The sequence below is a fragment of the Tamandua tetradactyla genome, chromosome 18, assembly GCF_023851605.1.
Source record: "Tamandua tetradactyla isolate mTamTet1 chromosome 18, mTamTet1.pri, whole genome shotgun sequence".
In the NCBI taxonomy this organism is placed as follows: domain Eukaryota; kingdom Metazoa; phylum Chordata; class Mammalia; order Pilosa; family Myrmecophagidae; genus Tamandua; species Tamandua tetradactyla.
In genome coordinates, this window is record NC_135344.1 from 62,417,267 (window position 1) to 62,440,762 (window position 23,496).

At 36.4% G+C, this 23,496-nt stretch overlaps 1 protein-coding gene, 1 long non-coding RNA gene and 1 pseudogene across 7 annotated transcripts in view; 1 reads left to right on the forward strand and 2 right to left on the reverse strand.

Annotated features, from left to right (window-relative positions):
* The window catches only part of GREB1L (GREB1 like retinoic acid receptor coactivator), a 353,788-nt gene that overhangs the window by 106,034 nt on the left and 224,258 nt on the right, over window positions 1–23,496 (reverse strand). For all 6 annotated transcript variants that reach the window (XM_077135830.1, XM_077135828.1, XM_077135832.1 and 3 more), the window contains exon 9: window positions 583–711. In XM_077135830.1, the coding sequence (XP_076991945.1) occupies window positions 583–711 (129 nt within the window). The remainder of the gene's footprint in view (window positions 1–582; window positions 712–23,496) is intronic.
* The window catches only part of LOC143662261 (uncharacterized), a 55,489-nt gene that overhangs the window by 6,541 nt on the left and 25,452 nt on the right, over window positions 1–23,496 (forward strand). The gene's annotated exons all lie outside the window — the stretch shown is intronic.
* On the reverse strand, window positions 1,519–3,944 carry LOC143662258 (transcription termination factor 1, mitochondrial-like; annotated as a pseudogene).

Sequence of the window (23,496 nt, forward strand, 5' to 3'; positions counted from 1 at the left end):
TCATTGTGCTGCTTCTTTCTTCTGAAACTTTGCTCCTCCTATTCCTTATACGTGAAATGCCTTTTGCCCCCCTCCTTTATACAGTTAACGTCTCCTTATCATTCATGACCAAGTTCCTTCAAGAACTCATTCTTGAATACTCCCTAAGACATTGGGGAGTAAACCCCCTTCTCCGCACTCCCTTATTTATTGTTGTTTCTATCACAATACACTGAAAATATCTTGCTGTGGATCTGTTTTCCCGACTAGCTCACAGTTTCCGTAGGCGTCAGAAATGGAATCTTATTTACATTTGTTTCCCAGTTCCTAATCACAGCATGTACTCAATAATTGTTTGTTGAACAGAATCAAACCGCTCTGACTCCTCTGTGTGCTGAATGTTATTCCCTCACTTTTCTAGGTGGACTACAGAGAATGCAGAGCTTTGTACAATAACACACAGCTACACACAGTTCCGTTTCATTTTCAACTGGCAGGTAGAAGCAGCTTCTGTATTCTTCTATCAATTTACCAACTGAATTTCACAAAAGTCTTTTGTAGACTATGTATTTACCAAAGAAATATAAGTGAGGAAAACATCACCTGCAGCAAAAGTCTTCCCTACAACCTGCAAAGATAAAGCCAGTGGTTTCACAACATTCTTATTCCGGGTCAGGTCCTGCGCTCCACTTAGATTGATTGCAGAATTAGCTGGACTGAGAATCGGTGAATCTTTAAAATGAAAGATTTTAAAGTTTAAAGTTAGTAACTATTTATATATGCAAAAAGGACTTTAATTCAAGATGAATGAGTGGAGAGGGAGAAGACTATAGATTTCCGTTTTCTCTGACCTACTCTGACATTTTAGGAAAGTTAATTTTTCTGTATTCAGGTCTTATTTATTTAACAAACACTCATTAGAAGTTACTATGCCCTGGGTGCTGGTCTAAGCACTTTGAATCTCTATAAGAACTCAGTGAGGTAGATATTATTACCTTGAACAATTATAGTCGTCTAACTTGGCCAAATTTGGATAACTTGAAATCAAGGATATCATTACGCTTCATATAAAAACTATCTCCCCAATTCTCTTCAAAGTCCTATTTTAATGAGATATATTTATTCCTATTCTGATGAGTTTGCCATTTAAAAGGTATAATGCAAACTAAGACATTGCAATCTGGGAGAAAGCTTTTCTCTGAAGGAAAGCTACTTTCAATTTTTAGAATTAATTTACGTAAGTGAGAGCAGGTACTTTCAAAAGAAAGCTCCTATTTTAATTCAGAAAATAATTCATCCCAGAAAAAAACTCATTCCATTTCAGAGACAGGCCATGTAGAGATCAAGACATCAAATGGAATTTTCCAAATTGAGTATAAACACCAAATCTTTGCTCTCTAACAGAGCAACTTGGTCAGTCAACACAGGAAAATGTCAAAAGTAACTGTTAATTCCTCTGAGAGTTTGAAAAATAAAGATTACTGCTGATGCTACATTAGAAAGAACCTAAAAGATTATTATTTATACTACAATGTGGTTCCAGAAACATCTAATCAGTGCTCACAAGAACTCAGAAATTTGAAATGGTTCCCTAATGGCTTGGAAGAGTTAATGTGTTTCTTTAAGGGCCTGACTTAGCACCAGGGAGTGGTTTTTATTTTTATTTTTGCAAAATTTCAACCATTTGTTTATTCAGATGAAGACTGTTGGAGAAGGTAAGCAGGGCATTGGTCAATAATCAACAAAGGCATTCCCAGGTCAATCCAATTGAATAGAGTAATTTTATATTATTCTCTAACTTTAGATTAATACTGGAGCAAAAAAAAAGATTCTGGAGAACGTTTCAAAATATTTACAATGTCAAGGTCTGATGTCATGATCTTTCTCCACAGAACCCATTGTTTTGAAAGACTTTCAGGCATGTGTGTCAATCTTGTGGATATCTTGATATGATGCCAGCAATCCCTTCTTTGCTATCTCCTTCGACAAAAGGAATATCTTCAGGAATATCTGTTTATTAATCAACATCCAATTAAAAACTCCAGGCTGTAGAATGAGCTGAGACTCAGCATCAAGGGATTGAGAAAAACCCTAGAACGAGCTGAGACTCAGCATCAAGGGATTGAGAAAACCTTCTCGACCAAAAGGGGGAAGAGTGAAATGAGACAAAGTGGCAATGGCTGAGAGATTCCAAATAGAGTCGAGAGGTTATCCTGGAGGTTATTCTTAAACATTAAGTAGATATCACCTTGTTATTCAAGATGTAATGGAGAGGCTGGAGGGAACTGCCTGAAAATGTAGAGCTGTGTTCCAGTAGCCATGTTTCTTGAGGATGATTGAATAATGATATAGCTTTCACAATGTGACTGTGTGATTGTGAAAACCTTGTGTCTGATGCTCCTTTTATCTACCTTGTCAACAAACGAGTAGAACATATGGAATAAAAAGAAATAATAGGGAGAACAAATGCTAAAATAAATTTAGTTTGAAATGCTAGTGATCAATGAAAGTGAGGGGTAAGGGGTATGGTAGGTAAAATCTTTTTTTTCTCTTTTCTGTTTTCATTTTATTTCTTTTTCTGCTGTCTTTTATTTCTTTTTCTGAATTGATGCAAATGTTCTAAGAAATGATGAATATGCAACTAAGTGATGATATTGTGAATTACTGATTATATATGTTGGTGTTTTATTTGGTTTGTTAAAATTTTCTTAGTTAATAAATAAATTAAATAAATAAATAAATAAATAACTCCAGGCTGTCTTTTCTTCACCATGTCAATATCTACTCCCATAATAAGTTGTTCAGTAGCTCATCATTCTTGAAAGGCTCACTGACTGTATTATCATACTTTACACTATAAGATCTAAAAGAAACTGATGTGAAGAGGATTTCTGCTGAAAATCAAGTCATCCAACATCTTGAAACAAAGAGAAAATTACTTCTTATATTTAAGAGGTTTCCTTCCCAGGAAGCCTGGCCCTAGCACTTGAGATCAACATGTCATCCTGACCAAAAGAGGGAAAAGAAGTTTAACAAATAAGGTATCAGTGGCTGAAAGAGTTCAAATAGAGTCTAGAGGCTCTGGAGGTCACTCTTACACAAGCTTCAGTCCAGCAAGCTTCAGTCCAACATCGCCACTTACTATAACTTGCAAAACCTCAACTAAAACCATTCCTCCAGATGCTAAAGAATACCTACAGCACTATATAAGATTCTACAAAGTTTCATACATTAGGGTAACTATGCAGAAACCTATAACCTCTACATGGGTCTCTGGACCAGATGAGTCCTGAAATGCAGAGGGGCCAGACTCTTTTCCCATTATCATCGACAGCCCCTTCCAACATGAAACAATTAGAATCCATAACCCAAATACCCTAAAGAGTGGGAGAAAGATCAAAGGTGATGGTGGAGTTACAGAGAAGGTCAGGTTTAACAAATGAGTATGAGTGCTGAATCAGTATACTGATATTTCTTTTTAGTCTCCAGTACCTTAGAACAGCTAGTAGTAAAAATCTAAAATTGTAGAACTGTAACCCGTACCAAACTCTGAAATCTGTTTACAACTAACTGTTGCAATGCATTTTGAATTTTATTACTTTTTTGTATATATGTTATTTTGCACACACAAAAAAAGGAGGTGGAGTATAATAGAGAAGATAGGATTTAACAAATGAGTATGAGTACTGAATCATTATATTGATATTTCTTTTCTCCAGTGTCTTGGAGTAGCTAGAAAAAAAAAAGAAAAATCATGGAACTGTAACTCATACCAAGTTACATAACAATAGTTCTAAAAACTACTTGTTAAAATGTACATGGAAATTCACTGCTTTTTTGTATGTATGTTATATTTTACATGAAAAAAAAAGTTATATAAAAAAAAAGTTTCTTGGTACCAAAATGGTCAGGGAGCTCAATCCTTTCAGAAGGCTTATTTGTCTTAAGGAAAGGGGACTTTGCATCCTTTCAGAGAGACTCAGGAATAAATGTCCCTGAGACCAATGTACCTATGTGTTGTAGATGGTGCTTACTTCCTCATCTCACCAGGGAGTGATTTTAAGGTCCACTGAAAGAACAGACCCTGGAAAGTGCACATGCAACTTTACATATTTGCAGAAAACTGAAAATAGCCCAGATTTTTCAGAGAAAATAGCCCAGGTATTAACAGAGAGCCTTTTAGGATAGGAATTCTAAGGAACTTTGCTGTGCCATTACAGAGGTTGGTCAATAGTTTTTACTAAAAACTATTCCCAATCATATTGTTGGGAACATGATTAGTCGCTTGCTGCTCTAGTTAATACCTATAATTTTAGAATACGCAAGATCTGGTTGAAACATTATGAAGTTGCAAAGACTTGGATGGGTGGTGATTCACCACTTTTTTTCAAAATCATCAATTTGAATTAACACAGACCGGTATCTTAAAAATAAGGGAAAGTTGGGTGGTGCAGAGGTGGCTGAGTGGCAGAATTCTCGCCTGCCATACCAGAGACCCGAAATGCCCAGAGCTTGTCCATGTAAAAAAAAGGAGGGGGGGGGGGGGAGTTACAAAATAAATGCATAGAAATAAATTGTTTCCATATATATTAACAGCCAATAATTGGATAAAATGCCTAGGAATAAGCTTAATGAGAAATATATACAACAATATAAAGAAATCTTTAAAATACCTCTGAATAAAATGTAAAATGTCTGTTTAAAATATTGGTGGATGGGTACGAATGGCCAAGTTTTAGAGGTAGATAACAGGTCAATGGTAGTTATTCAAATCATTCCATTTTTATATGTGTTTGAAAATTTCATATTAAAGTATTTTAAAAATTTAAAAATACTTCTGAGGTCACAAAAACAGACTTGAAAAAAATGCAAAGATAAACCATGTTTTTGAGCAGGAAGTTAGTGTCAAAAAAGATGCCAATCAACCTACGTTAATTTATAAGTTTGCTATGATCCTAGAAAAATACTACAGGTTTAGATATTGTTAGAATGTGTATTGGTAGTACTAGAATGTTTTAGCTTGGCAAACTGATATAATGTTGATATGGGGGCGGGGAACCCCACAAGAATAGCTGGAAACATTCTGAAAAACAGGAGAAATGAAGGAAGGTTAGCATAGTTATATAATAAAATATAAGTCCTCAGTCAATAAAACACTGAAATCTTGCTGCATTAGTAGACAAGCAGTGCAATGCAATAAAAAAAGGCAATAAGAAAGAAACAGGACACATATACAGATAAGAAGTTAGTGTAAGATAAAGGTAGTAGCTCAAATCAGCTATGAAAACAGAACATTCAATAAACTGCTGAGACAATTAGGCAATCAGGAAAAACAACGTTGAATAGACATCTTATGTCTATTAAAAAAAAAGAAACCAAATGGGCCAAAGATATGAAGTTAAAAATGGAAAATATAATAATAATAATAGTAGAAAACATGGGAAAAATTGGTTATCATGTTAAAATGGAAAAGGCCAAATTATTACTCAAAATGCAGAATCCAAAAAAAAAAATTGGTAAATTTAGCAACTCAAAAATGAAAAAATTCTGCATGACAAAACACAATATAACCATGTAAACAATAACCAAAAGAAAGCTGGAGTGGCCATACCAATGTCAGACAAAACAGACATTAAGACAAAAATTGAAACTAGGGAAAAAGAACACTTTTACAAAGATAAAAGGGTCAATCCACCAGAATAACAGAACAGTTATAAACATTTTTGCATCTAACAACAGAGTCCCAAAATACATAAAGACTGAAAATAGGAATAGGCAATTCAATAATAGTTGGAGACTTCAACACTCTACTTTCAATAATGGACAGAACTGGGCAGAAAATAGACAACTTAATACTATAAACCTTTAGACCTAAGAAATATGAAGAGAATGCTCACCCAACAAAAGCAGAATAAACACTCTTCTAAAGGGCACATTCCCCAGGATAGGCTGTAAAACAAACCTCAGTAACTTTTTTTTTCTTTTTTGGGAGGTGCATGGTCCGAGAAGGAAACCAGGTCTCCGGCATAGCAGGCAAGTCTTCTACCCTTGCACCACGCAAGCCTCAGTAAATTTTAAAGGGTTACCTAGGTGACCAAGATGGCACCATAAGATGCTCCAGGTCACCATCCCCAACAGAATACTTGAACAACTAGCAAAAACTATCAGAGCCATCTTCCTCAAAACTCCAGAAAACAGTTAAAGGGTTACAGTAACTGGGTAAATCCAAATCAAGAAAGTGCTGCTTAAAAATGTAGGCAAAGTTTGTGGTACCCTTGCTAATCCCTCCCTTGACCCTCCCCAGCTCAGTGTGGCTCCACCTGCACTCCCATTATTGGTTCTCTACCCTATCCCAGGGAGCAGAGTAGCCACTACGTGCATACTGAGGTGCCTGTTGTCAGGGCCAAACTGTCAGGTGGAAGCCTGAAAATCTGTCTCAGGTCAGACCTCCCACCCCACCTTCATTTGTCCTGAAGGCAGAGAAGCAGTTTGCAGATAGCTAAAGCACTGAAAGAAAACAATAAATTGAAGCGGCCTGAGGCAAAGGACTACCTGCTTTTAGTCACGCAATAAAGTGCCCAGGAGGGGGTGGAGGTCTATTTAAAAGGGAGTAGAGGAAGCTGTGGAATTCTTGTAAACTGGAAATTCTTAAGGCCAAGAGCAAATATGACCTCCAGACAAGAATACTCTCCATGTAAACTCAGATAAGAGAGGCCCCAGCATTTTGCATTCAGTCCAAGCTGATCTTCCAGATAGAAGAGCTAAATGCTGAAAGAAACCACCAGCCAAAGTACAGTGAATATTCACAGCCTTTGTAAGCTGCTTTTTGCTTTGGTTTGTTTGTTTTTCTTAGCCCCTGGTATTCAAGGAAATTTCTGTCCTATCACCAGCTGGATACATATTTAAAAAACAGACAGCTCAGTGACTAAATCCCAGAGTTACAATTTTAATAGTAAAATGTAAAGAGTGCAATAAAAGATTATAAGACAAAGAAACAAGAAATGAAGGCCCATCCAAAGGCATAAGATGAAAATACAGAAATCATCAGTGAGCATTTGGATATACCAGAAAAAGGCATTTAAAAATTATTCTTGTAGGGCTCATTAGAATAAAGGAAAACACAGAGAAAGAACTAAAGGATATGAGAGGGAAAAGTGAATTAACAATATGAAAACCTCAATAAAAAGACAGAAAATTTAAAAAGAAAACTAATAGAAATACTGGAGTTGAAGATCATCATAAGTGAGATGAAAAACTCCCTAATAGGTTTCAACAACAGATTGGAGGTGGCAATAAGAAAGAGATAATAGCAGAAAACTTCCCAAATTTAACAAGAGAAATGAATATGCATACTCGTGTAGCCCAACAACAAACTTCAAACACTCTAAACTCAAAGAGAATCATGCTTAGACACATAATAAATTGACCAATGCCAAGGATAAGGAATTCTGAAAGTTGTATGAGAAAAACAACAAGTTATGTACAAGGCAATCCCAATAAGATTAATTTCTCATCAGAAACCATGGAGGCTAATATAACTTATGGGGACAGCTTAATTGAATACCATAAGTACATGGAACCTTGAGTAGGGCACGAGATTTTGTAGGTTTATCCAGAGTAATGCCTCGATAAATCCCAGAAGGATTTGAACAGTGAATAAAAAAATATTTGCAAAGTTCCCTTGGGGGAATGGTGAGAAAAGGGGAAAATTCAACTTCCCCAAGTGGAGAATTCCTGATATTCTCACAAGCAGTGGGGACAACCAAAGCAATAGGCTGACCCCCAATCTTGGGGTTTGTTCATGTGAAACTTAACCCCACAAAGGACAGATCAAGTCTACTTAAAATTAGGCCTAAGAGTCACCCCCAAGAGAACCTCTTCTGTTGCTCAGATGTGGTCACTCTCAGCCAACACAACAAGCAAACTCACTGCCCTCCCCCTCTCTATGTGGGACATGACTCCAGAGGCGTGGGCCTTCCTGGCAATGTGGGACAGAAATCCTAGAATGAACTGGGACTCAGCACCAAGGGATTGAGAAAACTTGCTCAACCGAAAGAGGGAAGAGAGAAATGAGACAAAATAAAGTGTCAATGGCTGAGAGATTTCAAACAGAGTCAAGAGGTTATCTTGCAGATTATTCTTACATATTAAATAGATATCACCTTTTTTAGTTAAGGCGTAATAGAGAGGCTGGAGGGAACTGCCTGAAATTGTAGAGCTGTGTTCCAGCAGCCAGGTTTCTTGAAGATGACTGTATAACGACATAGCTTTCACAATGTGAATGTGTGACTGTGAAAACCTTGTGTCTGATGCTTCTTTTACATACCTTATGGATAGGTGAATAAAACATATGGATTAAAAATAAATAAATTATAGGGGGAGCAAATGTTAAAATAAATTTAGTATATTGAAATGCTAGTGATCAATGAAAGGGAGGGGTAAGGGGTATGGTATGTATGAATTTTTTTCTGTTTTCTTTTTATTTCTTTTTCTGAATTGATGCAAATGTTCTAAGAAATGATCATGATGATGAATATACAACTATGTGATAAAAAAAAAGAATGTTCATATAGTAAAAAAAAAAAAAAAAGAAAAGAAAAGAAAAGAAACCATGGAGGCAAGAAAGCAATGGGATAAAATATTTAAAGTGCTGAAAGAAAACAACTGCCAACCAAGAATTTTATATTCAGTGAGACTTTCTTTCAAAAATGAGGGCAAGATTAAGACATTCCCAGGTAAAAATAAAATTAAGGGAGTTCTTAATCACTGGACTTTGCCTACAGGTAATGTTAAAGGGAATTCTTCAGATTGAAAGGAAAGGACACTAGAAAGTCGTTCAAAGTGGCATAAATAAGGAATGAATACGCCAGTAAAGGTAACTATGTGGATAATTATAAATGCCAATATTGTTATATTGTGCTTTTTTCATGTAAATCCATTTTTTAATTCTTACAGATGTGAAAATGCAAATGCATAAAAAGTAATGATAAATCTAGGTTTTTGACAATGTATAAAGATACAAGTTGTAACAATTTCAACAAAATGATGGGGTATGGTAGGGTAAAAGAAAAGTGTATGTGTATGCTACTGAAGTTAAGTTGGTATCAAATTGTTTTAGTTTGCTAGGTGCTGGAATGCAATATACCAGAAACAGAATGACTTTTAAAAGGGGAATTTAATAAGTTGCTAGTTTACAGTTCTACTGGCCCTCTTGAACCAAGGTATCTTTCTCTGGATGCCTTTGATTGGACATTTCTATAGACTTGTTTTAATTGGGACATTTTCTTGGCCTTAGAACATGATGAAAAGATAAATATAATATGGTATAGACATACAATGGAATATTATTCAGTAGTAAAAGGGAATGAAGTTCTGATATATGTGACAACATGGATGAACTTTGAAGACATCATGTTGTGTGAAATAAGCCAGATACAAAAGGGCAAATATTGTGTGATCTCACTGATACGATATAATTAGAATAAGCAAATTCATAAAGCCAGAAACTAGAATACCAGAGGCCAGAGTGAGGGTAGAAAAGGGGGAGTTAATGCATAAATTGTAAAGAATTTCTATCTGGGTTGATTGTAAAACTTTACAGTGGTAATGGTAGCACAACATTATGAACGTAATAAACAGCAATGAATTATATATTTGAATGTAGTTAAAAGGGAAATTTATGTTGTATATATATTCCTAGAATACAAATATAAAAATAAGCAATAGAACTTCTAAACACAAAGAATAAACGCTTATATAACCTTTATATAAACCATGGACCACAGTGAAAAGTATAAATACAATTATATTCTTTCATCAATTACAACAAATTATAACATTAATGCAACATGTTAATAATCGGGGGGTATATGGGAACTCTGTATTTTCCACACTATTTTTCTGTAAACCTACAAAACTTCTCTAATAAAAAGAAGGAATGAAAAAAGAAAAAATAATAAAGATTAAATATTAAATTCATACAAATATATTCTCTTACCTCAGCAGAATGAAATTAGGAAATTTGAGAATTTGAGAAATTCATTTTGTGAATTTCTAACCAATCAAAGAAGAAATCACAAGGGAAATTAGAAATCACTTTAAGATAAATGAAAATTAAAATGTAGCATACAAAACTTATGAGATACTACTAACGCACCACCGAAGGGGGAAATTATGGCAGTAAATACCTATATTTTAAGAGGGAGGTCTCAAATCTATAACCTAAATTACTAACTTAAGAAACTAGAAAAAGAAGAGCAAACTAAACCCAATGTAAATAGGAGAAAGAAAATAATAAAGATTAGAATGGAAATGAATGGAATAGGGAATAGAAAAGCAATAGTAAATATCAACAAAATCATAAATCAACCAAATTGAAATCCTTTTGCTAGACTGACCAAAAAAAAAAAGAGAAGACACAAATTGCTAAAATCAGGACTGAAAAGGGGGTCATCACTAGCAACCTTACAGAAATAGAAAGAATTATAAGGGAATATTCTGACTAACTGTATGCCAAAAAATTAGATACCTCAGAGGAAATGAACAAATTTGTAAAATAATACGAATTACTAAAACTGATTCAAGAAGAAACAGACATGGCATCCAGTGGTGAAAGTTTCCTTGGCAACATGGGATATGACTCCCAGGGATGAGCCTGGCACTGGTACCATGGGATCAACAATGCCATCCTGACCAAAGGGGAAAAGGAATTATAATATATAAGGGCTCAGTGGTTGAGAGAGTTCAAATAGAGTTGAAAGGTTACTCTGGGGGCTACTCTTAGGTAATTGTTCTGGTTTGCTAGCTGCCGGAATGCAACACACCAGAGACGGATTGGCTTTTAATAAAAGGGGATTTATTTTGTTGGTTCTTCAGAGGAAAGGCAGCTTACTTTCCACTGAGGTTCTTTCTTACGTGGAAGGTCTCTGCAGGTCTTCTCTCCAGGCCCCTGGGTTCCAACAACTTTCCCCCGGGTGATTTCTTTCTCCATCTCCAAGGGCCCGGGCTGAGCTGCAAGTGCTGAGATGAGGAATGCCAAGCTGCTAGGCTGTGCTACGTTGCAATCTCTCATTTAAGCACCAGCCAATTAAGTCAAACGTCACTCATCGCAGCAGACATGCCTCCTAGCTGACTGCAGATGTAATTGGCAACAGATGAGGTTCACGCACCATTGGCTTATGTCCTCAGCAACAAGACTAGGTATGCTCACCTGGCCAAGTTGACAACTGAATCTAACTAACACAGTAATCTTCAGCTAGATATTGCTATTTATCATTGTTTGCCAAACCACAACAAAACCATTCCTGTCAACCCTAAATGACACCTAGGGCTTTATCTGAGATTCTATAGCAGTTATGATTACTTTCCAGAAACCTACAACCTTCAGATGGGTTCCTAGGCCAGATAGGTCCTGAAACCCAGAGGGACCAGACTCTCCAGAACATCAACTGGTTCCATCCCCCTATTCCATATAATGGACAGTCCTTTCGAACAAGAAAAAATTAGAATGACATAGCCCAAATACTGTTGAAGATCGGGAGAAAGATCAAAGGAGAAGGTGGAGTTATAACAGAAGGTAGGATTTAACAAATGAGTATGACTGCTGCATTATATTGATATTTCTTTTAGTTTCCAGTGTCTTGGAGCAGTTAGAAGGAAAAACCTAAAATTGTGGAACTGTAATCCATGCCAAACTCTAAACTTGGTCATGTAACAAACTGTTGCGTGTGCTTTGAAATGTATGGCTTTTTTGTATATATGTTATTTTTCACAATGATAAAAAAGAAGCCTCCCACACTCCCCCAAAAGGAGAAATAGAAATAGAAAAAAGACCTAAAACAAGTAAAGATAGAATTAATAACAAAAATAACCAGCAAAGAGGATCCCAGTTCCAGATGATTTTACTGGTGAACTCTACGGAACGTTTAGAGAAGAAATATAACCCACACCTTCTTACAGTTAAAATAAATACGAAAGAAAGAAAGAACGAAAGAAAGAGAGAGAGAGAGAGAGAGAGAGAGAGAGAGAGAGAGAGAGAGAGAGAGAGAGAGAGAGAGAGAGAAGGAGGAAACACTTTCCAACTCTCTCTATGAAGCTGGTATTACCCTGATATTAAAACCAGACAAAGTTAATGCTATACCCAGACACATTCCAGAGTACGCTGGGCAGATAATTAAAAATCAGTGGCAAAATCCCTTAAGCGCTGGAGAAAAAATATGGAATTATTGAACTTTCCCTCCTGGGAAATCCTTGATACACTCTCAAACATTAGGGACACTCAAGTTAATAGGTGAAGGCTTTGATTTTGAGGCTTGCTCTTATGAAACTTATTTCTGTGATGGAGAAGCTAAGCCTAACTATAATTTAAGAGTTACTTCCTGTGCTGGTTTGAAAGGATGCATGTCCTCTAGAAAAGCCATGTTTTAATCAAAATCCCATTTTATATAGGCAGAATAATCCCTATTCAATACTGTATGTTTGAATTTGTAATGAGATCATCTCCCTAAGGATGCAACCCGATTAAGAGTGGTTGTTAAACTGGATTAGGGGGGATGCGTCTCCACCCATTTGGGTGGGTCTTGATTGGTTTACTGGAGTCCTATAAAAAGGAAACATTTTGGAGAATGAAAGAAATTTTGAGAGAGCAGAGAATGCCACAGCACCATGAAGCAGAGAGTCTACCAGCCAGCGACTTATGGAGATGAAGGAAAATGCTCTGGGGAGCTTCATGAAACAGAAAGCCAGGAGAGAAAGCTAGCAGAAAAGCTGTGTTCACCATGTGACCATCCAGCTAAGAGAGAGAAGCCCTGACTATGTTTGCCATGTACCTTCTCACTTGAGAGAGAAATCCTGAACTTCATCGGCCTTCTTGAATTGAAGTATCTTTTTCTGGATGCCTTTGATTGGACATTTCTATAGACTTGTTTTAATTGGGACATTTTCTCAGCCTTAGAACTATAAACTAGCAACTTATTAAACTCCCTTTTTTAAAAGCCATTCTGTTTCTGGTATATTACATTCTGGCAGCTAGCAAACCAGAACACTTCCAGAAACCTCTTTTGTTGCTCAGATGTGGCTTCTCTCCCTCTAACCCCAACTCTGCAAGAAAAACCATTACCCTCCCCACTATATGGGACATGACATTCAGGGGTAAAGGTCTCCCTGAAAACATAGGACACTACTCCCAGGGATGAGACTGGCCCTGGCACATTAGGATCAATAACAGCTTCCTGACTAAAAGGGGAAAAGAAATGTAACAACATTAGGTATCATGGCTGAGAGAGTTCAAATAGAACTGAGAGACTATCCTGGAGGCTACTTTTATAAAAACTTCAGCTAGCTACAGCTAATTACCATGGTTTGCTACACTCCAACCAACATCATTCCTGTTAACCCTAAAGAACACCTAGGGCTCTGTCTGAGATTCTACACAAGTTTCATGCACTAAGTTAACTTTCCAGACACCTATAACCTCCAGATGGGTTCCTAGGCCAGATAAGCTCTGTAACCCAGAGGGGCCAGCCTCTCCAAGAGCATCAACTAATTCCATTCCCCTATCCTATATTGTTGGCATCCTTTTCCAACATGAAAAAGTTAGAATGGGCATAGCCCAAATATACCTAAAGATTGGGAGAAGGATCAGAGGAGAAGGAGGAGTTATAACAGAGAAGATAAGACTTAACAAATGAGTATGACTATCAAATCATTATATGGACATTTCTTTTAGTCTGCAGTGTCTTGGAGCAGCTAGAAGGGAAAACCTGAAAATGTGGAACTGTAGCCCATACTAAACTCTGTATCTCTGTTCTATAACCACTTGTTAAAATGGATTTTGAAATTTAGTACTTTTTTGTATAAATGCTATATTTCACAAGAAAAAAATTTTTAAATTCCAGAACACTTATACATATATTATACATTGAGAAATCATATATGTCCAAGTTTATTCACTGCAGCATTATTTCAAAGCAAATTAAATGTCTATCAGTAGTGGACAGGGTAATCAATTATGGTAATCTAGATAGTATAACAGAATGCAGCAGTAAAAAATTAATGAGAAAGCTCTTTGTTTATTGACTTGAAAGGATCTTTAAGACATAGTAATATGAAAAAGTAGGCACAGAACAATGTGTACACAATGGTGACTTTGGAGTAACAAAAAATACATAAGAAGAAGAATGTTTCTGTTTGCTTGAATAAATATAGAGAAACTAATTATAGTAGTTACCTGTTTTTTGGGAGGGGGACATGTAGAAATGAGGTGGGATGGAAGAAAAACTTTTCACTGTATATATATGAATAAATTATATATGTATGTATATATACATATTTATGCATATTTTTAAATGTAAATGTTTCAAAGGAGTAGAACCAATGAATTTTTAAAATGAGGATAAAAAATAGTTACATGTAGACTGACATCTGGTGTTAGAGTATTTATTATTGTACAGGTGAACACTTACTTCCATATTAGATGACACAGTGATTTCAAAGGATAATTTCACTCCAGTGAAACTGTATTTATGAAGTTTTTAACAATCTAATTCTCAAGTCTAAGTGAAATTTTTCAGTCCCTATCTTACTGAATCCCACTACTGTACTTAGTTATTTATTCAATAATGGACCAATGTGCCAAATGCTAAGAATGTTGTTTAAGATCTACAGATAAAATGGTAAACAAGACAAGCCCTGTTCTTGCATAAATTTTCCTTTAACCCTCTTATTCCTACATTCTAACTTTCTCATTCATCTAAGGAAATCTGATCAGATTCCATGGCCTTATTTTTAATTTTTGAACATTTATTTAACCCTATTTATTTCAAATATAATACATATAAATAATAGACAAATAAAAAATCATGGATAAGCACTAGATAAGGTCAGACTGAATATTCCAAAAGTTAAATCTTATTATGTTATTCCCCAATCTTCATCACCTTGCAAAATACCTCTAGACTTGTATTTATCATGTATGGTGCCATTTCTGTATTTAGCATTTAACACTAGTTTCTATTATTTGGGAGCAGCCCCAAACATGATAGCCTGTAATTTTGCTCAGATCTGAACTTGAACCGTGGGGCTGAGGCCACTACATGGAACTGGTGCTTAGTAGTAGGTAAGCAGATGATTGCCCAGCATCAGTATCTCTCTAGGCCTGATTCTCTCTACAAGTAATTTAATATTCATTTAAAGGGAAACCTTATAAGCAAATTCACAAATATGAAAGTTCTTTGAGTAAGTTACAGCTCTGTTTGGTAAGTTGTAGTAGTTTGTAACATCTGGTTTCTCCTAATGAGTCATGAGTTCCTTGAGGCTACTCCCAGCTCTGGGCACAATGACTGTCACATTGTGACTAAAGAAATAGAATGAAAAAAAAAAATCCTAATATCCTATCCTCTATCCAATAGTTCAATAACTCCCTGTTATCCCCAAATCACTAGGGGTAAAAACTTTCTAAATAAATGGAGTCCATTAAGTAGTGAGTAGAAAAAACTTGAATCCTGGTTTTCCACTTATGAGCTCTTTTTTTTTTGTTGGCCAAATATTAAACCTCCTTGAGACTCTGTTTCATGATCTACAAAATAGTACTAAAACCTATCTCACAATAACAACTAACATGCTTAGCACAGTGTCTAGAATAGGTAGATACTCAATAAATACTTGTTTTGCTAAATCTTAAGGGTTTGCCAGATATTTGAGAGTTTCATTCTTTTATGAGCTCTCTTTTTGCACATAATACCTATATAAAACATAGACTGCAATTTGCTTTCTTGAGTAAAGTATACTGGATAAAAGAGTACACTATTTTAATACCACAGACCACAATTAAAAGTAACGTCCTTCCACTTATACACCAAAAACTACAAAACTTTGCTAAAAGAAATCAAAGATCTAAATCAATAAAGGACATTCCATGCACATGGTTGGAAAACTAGCCCATCTTACAGAAATGAGAAAACCAACTACGAAATTTATTTGAAAGGATAAGGGACCATGAATAGCCAAAACCATCTTGAAAAAAAAGTACAAAATTGGAGAACTCATACTTCCTGATTTTAAAACTCGTTACAAAGCCACAGTAATTAAAACAGCATGGTACTGGCACAAGGATAGATATACAGACCAGTGGAATAAAATTAAGACTTCAGAAATGGACCCTTAAATCCAGTTGATTTTAGACAAGTCTGCCAAGCCCACTCCACTGGGAAGGAACAGACTCTTCAATAAATGATAATGGGAAAACCAGATTTCCTTATGTAAAAGAATGAAGAAAGACTCCATACCTCACATCATATACAAAAATTCATTCAAAATAGATCAAAGACAAAAATATAAGAACCAGGACCATAAAACTCCTAGAAGAAAACACTGGGAAGCATCCTCAGGATCCGGTGTTAGGAAATGGTTTCTTGAACTTTCCACCCAAAGCACAAGCAACAAAAGAAAAAAACAGATGAATGAGACTTCCAAAATTAAAAACTTTTATGCATCAAAGGACTTAATCATGAAAGTGAAAAAACAACCTACTCAATGGGATAAAATATTTGGAAACCATATATCTGATAAGTTTTAGTATCGAGAATATATAAAGAAATTCTACAAATCAATAAAAAATGATAAAAAATCCAATTAAAAAATGGGCAAAACACTTGAATAGACATTTCTCCAAAGATATATAAATGATCAATAATTACACATAGAGGAAGGGGCCAAGATGGCAGCTTAGCAAGGTGCACATTTTAGTTCATCCTCCAAAACAACTACTAAATAACTAAATAACTAAATAATAACCAGAAACAGTACAGAACAGCTCTCGGAGCTACGTCAGTGACCAGACACTTAGCGTACCCCAGTCTGGACCAGCTGGACTGGCTGCAAGCTTCCCCAAAACCATGAGTTCCCCAAGCTGTGGTGGCCGGCGCCCGGTGCCCCTCTCCCACAGGCGGCTTCCCAGAGGGAAAGGAAAGAGACTCTAAACCTGGTCAAGGCGGAGTTTGCTCATTGGGCTCACAGAAAAAGAGGAAAGGGGAGGAAACTGAGGTTTTAGTGGCTGTGTTTCTACGGAGACCTGGCAGCTTCTGGATTCAGCGGTGGCACTTCTCGCGCTGCAACTGCTCCAGGCATAGGCAGAAACGGACTGCTTTCAGGGTCATCTCCCATCTGTGCCTTCCCCAGGGGAGGGGTGAAGCCCAACTCAGGTGGAATCCCTCCCATAAAGAATTCATACCCCAGGGCTTGGCAATTTGAAGCCATTAAAATCAGCCTACAACCTCTCCCCCATCTCCACCACGCCCCCAGCAGGGAGAGTCTTCCAAAGTTAAAAGTGCCACTATATCTTTTGCTGGAGCGACCCGGAGGCAGACGTACCACATATTGAAAAGGATAAGAAAAACAGAGCACAGAGACTTCACAAGAAAGCCCTTTAACCTGCTGGGTCTCACCCTCGGGGAAAACTGACGCAGATGACTCCTTCCCCCTGATAGGAGGCCAGTGCAGTCTGGGAAAACCAGACTGGAGTCTATAATACCTACGTAGACCCCCCTAAGGGTGGGGATGGAAAAGGCACCATACAAGCAGGACAAGAAACAAGAAAACAAGAACTGAAAAATTATCCTCTGTTAAACAACACCTAAGCTAGAGGTCTGGAAAAAGCTGAACTGAAGGTCAAAGAACAGATATACAACAAATTCATCTAGCAAGAAAACCTTAGGTAAGAGAAGTGAAAGCAATCTCCAGAATAAACTAATTAAGGTAATTAAATGTCTAGACGCCAGCAAAAAAATAACAATTCACACCAGGAAAATTGAAGATATGGCCCAGTCAAAGGAATAAACCAATAGTTCAAATGAGATACAAGAGCTGAAACAACAAATTCAGAATATACGAACAGACATGGAAAATCTCATCAAAAACCAAACCAATGAATTGAGGGAGGATATGAAGAAGGCAAGGAATGAACAAAAAGAAGAAATGGAAAGTCTGAAAAAACAAATCACGGAACTTATGGGGATGAAAGGTACAGTAGAAGAGATGAAAAAAACAATGGAAACCTACAATGATAGATTTCAAGAGACAGAGGTTAGGATTAGTGAACTGGAGGACGGAACATCTGAAATCTGACAAGATACAGAAACTATAGGGAAAAAATGGAAAAATATGAGCAGGAACTCAGGGAACTGAATGATAATATGAAGCGCACAAATATACGTGTTGTGGGTGTCCCAGAAGGAGAAGAGAAGGGAAAAGGAGGAGAAAAACTAATGGAAGAAATTATCACTGAAAATTTCCCAACTCTTATGAAAGACCTAAAATTACAGATACAAGAAGTGCAGCATACCCCAAAGAGAAGAGATCCAAATAGATGTTCTCCAAGACACTTACTAGTAAGAATGTCAGAGGTCAAAGAGAAAGACAGGATCTTGAAAGCAGCAAGAGAAAAGCAATCCATCACATACAAAGGAAACCCAATAAGACTATGTGTAGATTTCTCAGCAGAAACCATGAAGGCAAGAAGACAGTGGGATGATATATTTAAATTACTAAAAGAGAAAAACTGCCAACTAAGAATTCTATACCCAGCAAAATCGTCCTTCAAAAATGAGGGAGAAATTAAAACATTTTCAGATAAAAAAACACTGAGAGAATTTGTGACCAAGAGACCAGCTCTGCAAGAAATACTAAAGGGAGCACTAGAGACAGATACAAAGACAGAAGAGAGAGGTGTGGAGAAGAGTGTAGAAAGAAGGAAAATTAGTTATGACATTTAAAATACAAAAGGCAAAATGGTAGACGAAAGTACTACCCATACAGTAATAACACTAAATGTTAATGGATTGAACTCCCCAATCAAAAGACATAGACTGGCAGAATGGATTAAAAAACAGGATCCTTCTATATGCTATCTACAGGAAACACATCTTAGACCCAAAGATAGACATAGGTTGAAAGTGAAAGGTTGGGAAAAGATATTTCACGCAAATAACAACCAGAAAAGAGCAGGAGTAGCTCTACTAATATCCAACAAATTAGACTTCAAATGTAAAACAGTTAAAAGAGACAAAGAAGGATACTATGTACTAATAAAAGGAACAATTCAACATGAAGACATAACAATCATAAATATTAATGCACTGAACCAGAATGCCCCAAAATACATGGGGCAAACACTGCAAACACTGAAAAGGGAAATAGACACATCTACCATAATAGTTGGAGACTTGAATTCCCCACTCTCATCAATGGACAGCCCATCTGTCCATTGGATCAATAAAGGAACAGAGAATTTGAATATTACAATAAAAGAGCTAGACTTAACAGACATTTACAGAACATTACACCCCACAACAGCAGGATACACCTTCTTCTCAAGTGCTCATGGATCATTCTCAAAGATAGACCATATGCTGGGTCACAAAGCAAGTCTAAACAAATTTAAAAGGATTGAAATCATACAAAACACTTTCTCAGATCATAAGGGAATGAAGTTGGAAATGAATAACAGGAAAAGTGCCAGGAAACTCACAATTATGTGAAGGCTCAACAACACACTCTTAAACAACCAGTGGGTCAAGGAAGAAATTACAAGAAAAATCAGTAAATATTTCAAGGCAAATGAAAATGAAAATACAACATATCAAAACTTATGGGACACAACAAAGGCAGTGCTAAGAGGGAAATTTACTGCCCTAAATGCCTATATCAAAAAAGAAGAAAGGGCAAAAATACAGGAATTAACTGTCCACTTGGAAGAACTGGAGAAAGAACACAAACTAACCCCAAAGCAAGCAAAAGGAAAGAAATAACAAAGATTAGAGCAGAAATAAATGAAATTGAGAACATGAAAACAATTGAGAAAATAAATAAAACCAGAAGTTGGTTCTATGAGAAAATCAGTAAGATTGATGGGCCCTTAGCAAGATTGACAAAAAGAAGAGAGAGGATGCAAATAAATAAGATCAAAAATGGAAGAGGAGACATAACCACTGACCCCACAGAAATAAAGGAGGTAATAACAGGATACTATGAACAACTTTATGCCAATAAATACAACAATGTAGATGAAATGGACATTTCCTAGAAAGGCATGAACAACTGACTTTGACTCAAGATGAAATAGATGACCTCAACAAACCAATCACAAGTAAAGAAATTGAATCGGTCATTAGAAAGCTTCCCAAAAAGAAAAGTCCAGGACCAGACGGCTTCACATGTGAATTCTACCAAACATTCCAGAAAGAATTAGTACCAACCCTGTTCAAACTCTTCAACAAAATTGAAGTGGAGGGAAAGCTATCTAATTCATTCTATGAAGCCAACATCACCCTCATACCAAAACCAGGCAAAGATAATTACAAAAAAAGAAAACTACAGACCAATCTCTCTAATGAACACAGATGCAAAAATCCTCAACAAAATTCTAGCAAATTGAATCCAGCAACACAGTAAAAGAATTATACAACATGACCAAGTAGGATTCATCCCAGGTATGCACGGATGGTTCAACATAAGAAAATCAATTAATGTAATACACCATATCAACAAATCAAGGCAGAAAAATCACATGATCATCTCAACTGATGCAGAGAAGGCATTTGACAAAATTCAACATCCTTTCCTGCTGAAAACACTTCAAAGGATAGGAATACAAGGGAATTTCCTTAAAATGATAAAAGCAATATATGAAAAACCCACAGTTAATATCGTCCTTAATGGGGAAAAACTGAAAACTTTCCCCCTAAGATCAGGAACAAGACAAGGATGTCCACTATCACCACTGTTTTTCAACATTGTGTTGGAAGTTCTAGCCAGAGCAATTAGGCAAGAAAAAGAAATACAAGGCATCAAAATTGGAAAGGAAGAAGTAAAACTATCACTGTTTGCAGATGATATGATACTGTATGTCAAAAACCCCGAAAAATCCACAGCAAAACTACTAGAGCTAACAAACAAGTACAGTAAAGTGGCAGGTTACAAGATCAACATTCAAAAATCTGTAGTGTTTCTAAACACTAGTAATGAACAATCTGAGGGGGAAATCAAGAAACGAATTCCATTTACAACTGCAACTAAAAGAATGAAATACTTAGGAATAAATTTAACTAAAGAGACAAAAGACCTATACAAAGAAAACCACATGAAACTGTTAAAAGAAATCACAGAAGACCTAAATAGATGGAAGGGCATACCGTGTTCATGGATTGGAAGACTAAATATAGTTAAGATGTCAATTCTACCTAAATTGATTTACAGATTCAATGCAATACCAATCAAAACCCCAACAACTTACTTTTCAGAAATAGAAAAATCAATAAGCAAATTTATCTGGAAGGGCAGGGTGCCCCGAATTGCTAAAAGTATCTTGAGGAAAAAAAGCGAAGCTGGAGGTCTCACGCTGCCTGACTTTAAGACATATTATGAAGCCACAGTGGTCAAAACAGCGTGGTACTGGCATAACAATAGATATATTGACCAATGGAATCGAATAGAGTGTTCAGATATAGACCCTCTCATCTATGGACATTTGATCTTTGATAACGCAGTCAAGCCACCTCACCTGGGACAGAACAGTCTCTTCAATGAATGGTGCCTGGAGAACTGGATATCCATATGCATAAGAATGAAAGAGGACCCATATCTCACACCCTATACAAAAGTTAACTCAAAATGGATCAAAGATCTAAACATCAGGTCTAAGACCATAAAACAGTTAGAGGAAAATGTAGGGAAATATCTTAAATCTTATTGGAGGTGGTTTTATAGACCTTACACCTAAAGCAGGAGCACTGAAGAAATAAATAAATAAATAAATGGGCACTCCTCAAAATTAAACACATTTGTTTTAAGAACTTCATCAAGAAAGTAAACTTCATCAAAGAACTTCATCAAGAAAGTAAAAAGACAGCCTACACAATGGGAGACAATATTTGGAAATGACATATCAGATAAAGGTCTAGTATCCAGAATTTATAAAGAGATTGTTCAACTCAACAACAAAAAGACAGCCAATCCAATTACAAAATGGGAAAAAGAATTGAACAGACACTTCTCAGAAGAAGAAATACAAATGGCCAAAAGGCACATGAAGAGATGCTCAATGTCCCTGGCCATTAGAGAAATGCAAATCAAAACCACAATGAGATATCATCTCACACCCACCAGAATGGCCATTATCAACAAAACAGAAAATGACAAGTGCTGGAGAGGATGTGGAGAAAGAGGTACACTTATTCACTGTTGTTGGGAATGTCAAATGGTGCAACCACTGTGGAAGGCAGTTTGGCGGTTCCTCAAAAAGCTGAATATAGAATTGCCATATGACCCAGCAATACCATTGCTAGATATCTACTCAGAGGACATAAGGGCAAAGACACAAACGGACATTTGCACCAATGTTTACAGCAGCGTTATTTACAATTGCAAAGAAATGGAAACAGCCAAAATGTCCATCAACAGATGAGTGGCTAAATAAACTGTGATACATACATACGATGGAATATTATGCGGCTTTAAGACAGAATAAACTTATGAAGTATGTAACAACATGGATGGACCTTGAGAACATTATGCTGAGTGAGACTAGCCAAAAACTAAAGGACAAATACTATATGGTCTCACTGATATGAACTGACATTAGTGAATAAACTTGGAATATTTTGTTCATATCAGAGACCATCAGGGGATAGAAATAGGGTAAGATATTGGGTAATTGGAGCTGAAGCGATACAGACTGTGCAACAGGACTGGATACAAAAACTCAGAAATGGACAGCACAATACTACCTAACTGCAATATAATTATGTTAACACACTGAATGAAGCTGCATATGAGAATGATAGAGGGAAGAGGGCCGGGGACATAAATGAAATCAGAAAGAAAGATAGATGTTAAAGATTGAGATGGTATAATCTAGGAGTGCCTAGAGTGTATAATAATAGTGAAATGTACAAGGTACAATTTTTAAAATGTTTTTGCATGAGGAAGAACAAAGGAATGTCATTATTGCAGGGTACTGAAAATAGATGGTATTTAATATTTTAAAATGTCACCTTCTGTGTGAGACTAAAGCAAAAAAATGTTTATTAGCTACAAAATTTATATTTTGACTAGTGCATTTCCTAATACAACTTATGTAGATAGTTTGATTGAACGCTATAAGTACTTGGAATCTCAGGTAGGACATGAGATTTTGCTGGCTTGTCCAGAGTGATGCCCCGATGAATCCCAGAGTGATTTGATCAGTGAGTGGAAAAGTATCTGCAAAGCCCCCTTCGGGAAGTGGTGAGAACGGGGAGAAATTCAATTTCCCCAAGTTGAATTCTTGATATTCTCACAAGCAGTGTGGACAACCAAACCTATAGGCAGAGCCCCCAGTCTTGGGGTTTGTTCATATGAAACTTAATCCCACAAAGGATAGGTCAAGTCTACTTAAAATTTAGGCCTAAGAGTCACCCCCAAGAGAGCCTCTTTTGTTGCTCAGATGTGGCCCCTCTCTCCAGCCAACACAACAAGCAGTCTCAC